General features: G+C 32.6%; 1 protein-coding gene across 1 annotated transcript; it reads left to right on the top strand.

The window, feature by feature from the left end:
* The first annotated feature begins 625 nt into the window (after positions 1–625).
* Positions 626–2,335, top strand: LOC111891674 (iron-sulfur cluster assembly protein 1). Its single transcript, XM_023887739.3, has 3 exons — positions 626–1,063; positions 1,828–1,882; positions 1,989–2,335. Exons 1-3 carry the CDS (start codon positions 757–759, stop codon positions 2,134–2,136), a joined length of 510 nt encoding a protein of 169 aa, XP_023743507.1. The 5' UTR covers positions 626–756; the 3' UTR covers positions 2,137–2,335.
* The last annotated feature ends 471 nt before the right edge of the window (positions 2,336–2,806 follow it).

Below are 2,806 nucleotides of genomic sequence, written 5' to 3'. Positions count from 1 at the left end.
TATGAAATGTTGTCTAGGGTAATATAGTCATTTTTCACTATAAGTCAGTTGCAAAATCAAACAACATGTTTTAGTTAGAAGTTAACTCAGTCAGAACTTCCAACCCAGTCAACTTCTAACTCAGTTAGCAATTATATAAATCGACCCCTAAGATGAATAAACGATATAATGGCTTAGAAAAAATCACCATTTTTAGTAGTAAGGCTATGTTTAGCGGACTAGCTGAAAAGCTAGCTGTTAAATAAAAAGCTAGCTGATAGCTAAAAAGCTAGCTGATAAAAAATAACGTTTGATAAAACTAGCTGAAATATATAAAATTACATAAAATGACATGTAAAAGTATGTGTTTTTATAATTAATTAAGGGGTATATTTGGAAAATTTTAAAAAAGTTCCTAAAAAGTTAGTCTAAGTAGCTTTTCAAAAAGCTAGCTTATAGGTTACTTTTTGGATTTCCAAACACGACAACATAAAATAAATAAATAAATAAATAAAAATAAAAATAAAAAAAATAAAAAATAAAAATAAAAATAAAAATAAAAAAAAAAAACTCTAAAAATAAGTTATCTAAGCCCGAAAAAAATGTAAGAAACGCTACATGGGTTCGCGAATCATTTAAAGGCTAAACCTAACCAGTAACACCGGCTCGTCGATCTTATCTCCCTCCGTTCACATCCATATCTTCGTAAACCGAAACTCAAAATAGTTTTACATCGCAATTCAATTCATTTTCAATCGAGAAGAAATAGTCACGAAAATGTTGAGGCACGCTACTAAAAGGATTCTAGGGTTGGGATTAGCCGATACACGGTCATCTGCACCGGTGGTGGCTCGGATTCTGCCGAGGTTTTACCACGAGAGGGTGGTGGACCATTACAACAATCCTCGTAACGTCGGTGCTTTTGATAAGAACGATCCTACCGTTGGAACAGGGCTTGTGGGTGCGCCGGCTTGCGGAGATGTTATGAAGCTTCAGATTAAGGTTGATGAAGAGACTGGGAAGATTACGGATGCTTGCTTCAAAACGTTTGGTTGTGGTTCTGCCATCGCTTCTTCTTCTGTTGGTTAGTTTTCCTTTCCAAAACCCTAGCCCTGTTTATAAATAAGACGAATTCTTTGTAGATTCTTGATGTTATAACAAGCCCTTTGATGTTCATAATATTAGAATTTATACCTTGATTTAGAATACCTGTTTTAGTCAAATTTGGAAATGGCTTCCAAGAATATTGGAGAAGTCATCTATAGTTCAATTGATTTTGTTTGATTAAGATCGAAAGTGAAACATAGTAAAGCTGAAACCTTTCTGTTCATAATCAAAGGTTGGATCCGAAATTCAGTTTATGCAAAATCGTGTACAGAGCAACCTGTATTTTCAGTGTTTTTTGTATCGGATGCCTCCTCTTCCATATGTGTTAGGTGCATAAAACCCATCATATGCCTATTTAAAATCTTGGAGTTATAATTTGGAAATAGGTTTGAGTTGAGTACTTATTTTGATCTCTTGTTTTCTTTAAATCATTCTATTAATTGTTAATATGATTGTTTGCTCTCTTTACATGAAACTTATCCTCCTATCTGATGCAAGATAAGTTGATCAAGATCATTAAGCATCACTTTTAGACAGAAGGGTAAAATGGTTATGTACTTTCATTCAGTTCTTTTATGCTGCTTGTTTGATCAGAATCATCAGATAACCTACTCCTCTAACATTATGTATGCTAAAGTTCATAGATGGATTGTGCTAAAAAGTTTAATGTATTGTTTAGTATTTTTGGCATAATGGTAATTGTTTGTAACTTTTTTCTAAGTGTTGACTTTTTGTTTTCAGCTACCGAATGGGTCAAAGGAAAACAGATGGAAGAAGTTCTCACTATCAAGAACACGTGAGTTCAATTGCATTTTCTTTTCACTCAGTAGTCATTTTTACTTGTAAATCTATGGTGCAATAATTATCGACCCCATGATGATAATGGATGTTGTTTGTTGCAGGGAGATTGCAAAACACTTGTCTCTTCCACCTGTGAAACTCCATTGCAGCATGCTTGCAGAGGATGCCATTAAAGCAGCAGTCAAAGATTATGAAACTAAACGTTCTAATAATAAATCACTTCCAGACAAGAAGGCTGCTGAGGCTTAAAACAGATAACAAGATCACATATGTGGTGTATCTTTTCCCTTTTTTTTGGATGTTTTCTAGTGTTATAAAAGGAGTTGGAAGTTGCAGGATATAAATATATGTATCTAAACAAGTTGGAGGAGACTTTAACTGTAGCCATATCATATGCTTGTTGTTATGAAACTCATTTTACTTTTCTATAATAATCTGCAATTGTCTATTTTCAAGTAATTTGAAGAAATGTGAGTGTATAAATTGTTGTTAAAAGGATATGAAATCGTATTAACTGGTGTTATGTTATGATAATTCAGAGTAGTAGGTTACCTATTGTTATAAAGAATGGATTCTTTAAAGTGAGATGCTCTCATAAGAAACAATATGAAACTATAAGGAAAACGAAAATCCAAAGGTGAATAGGCACAAGATAAATTGTGAAGGAGTATTTTTTTTCAAAATGTGGAAAGCAAAAATGCTCATAACAAGGCTTATCTTGCACAAAAGGTATATACTACTCGTCATTTGAATGAAACATTACACTCACTCTTCACATGAACGACAAAAGTTTTAGACAAATTAATAATGGCAACAAGATTTAGACAAGTTAAACGAGATAAAATTTACATTCACTCTTCACAGTTAGTATTGTTTTTAATAAATGGCTTTATTATTATTATACATATAATGCAGATAT

The sequence above is a fragment of the Lactuca sativa genome, chromosome 4 (genome assembly GCF_002870075.4).
Source record: "Lactuca sativa cultivar Salinas chromosome 4, Lsat_Salinas_v11, whole genome shotgun sequence".
Classification (NCBI taxonomy): Eukaryota; Viridiplantae; Streptophyta; class Magnoliopsida; order Asterales; family Asteraceae; genus Lactuca; species Lactuca sativa.
Note: the sequence above shows the minus strand (reverse complement) of the source record. Positions and strands in the feature narration are given on the sequence as shown.

Excerpts from the sequence above, each read along its gene's own strand:
- LOC111891674 (XM_023887739.3), top strand. The coding sequence starts at position 757 with ATGTTGAGGCACGCTACTAAAAGGATTCTAGGGTTGGGATTAGCCGAT. Across the intron at positions 1,064-1,827 it reads CATCGCTTCTTCTTCTGTTG|CTACCGAATGGGTCAAAGGA; the intron begins GTTAGTTTTCCT and ends TTTTGTTTTCAG. Across the intron at positions 1,883-1,988 it reads GTTCTCACTATCAAGAACAC|GGAGATTGCAAAACACTTGT; the intron begins GTGAGTTCAATT and ends TGTTTGTTGCAG.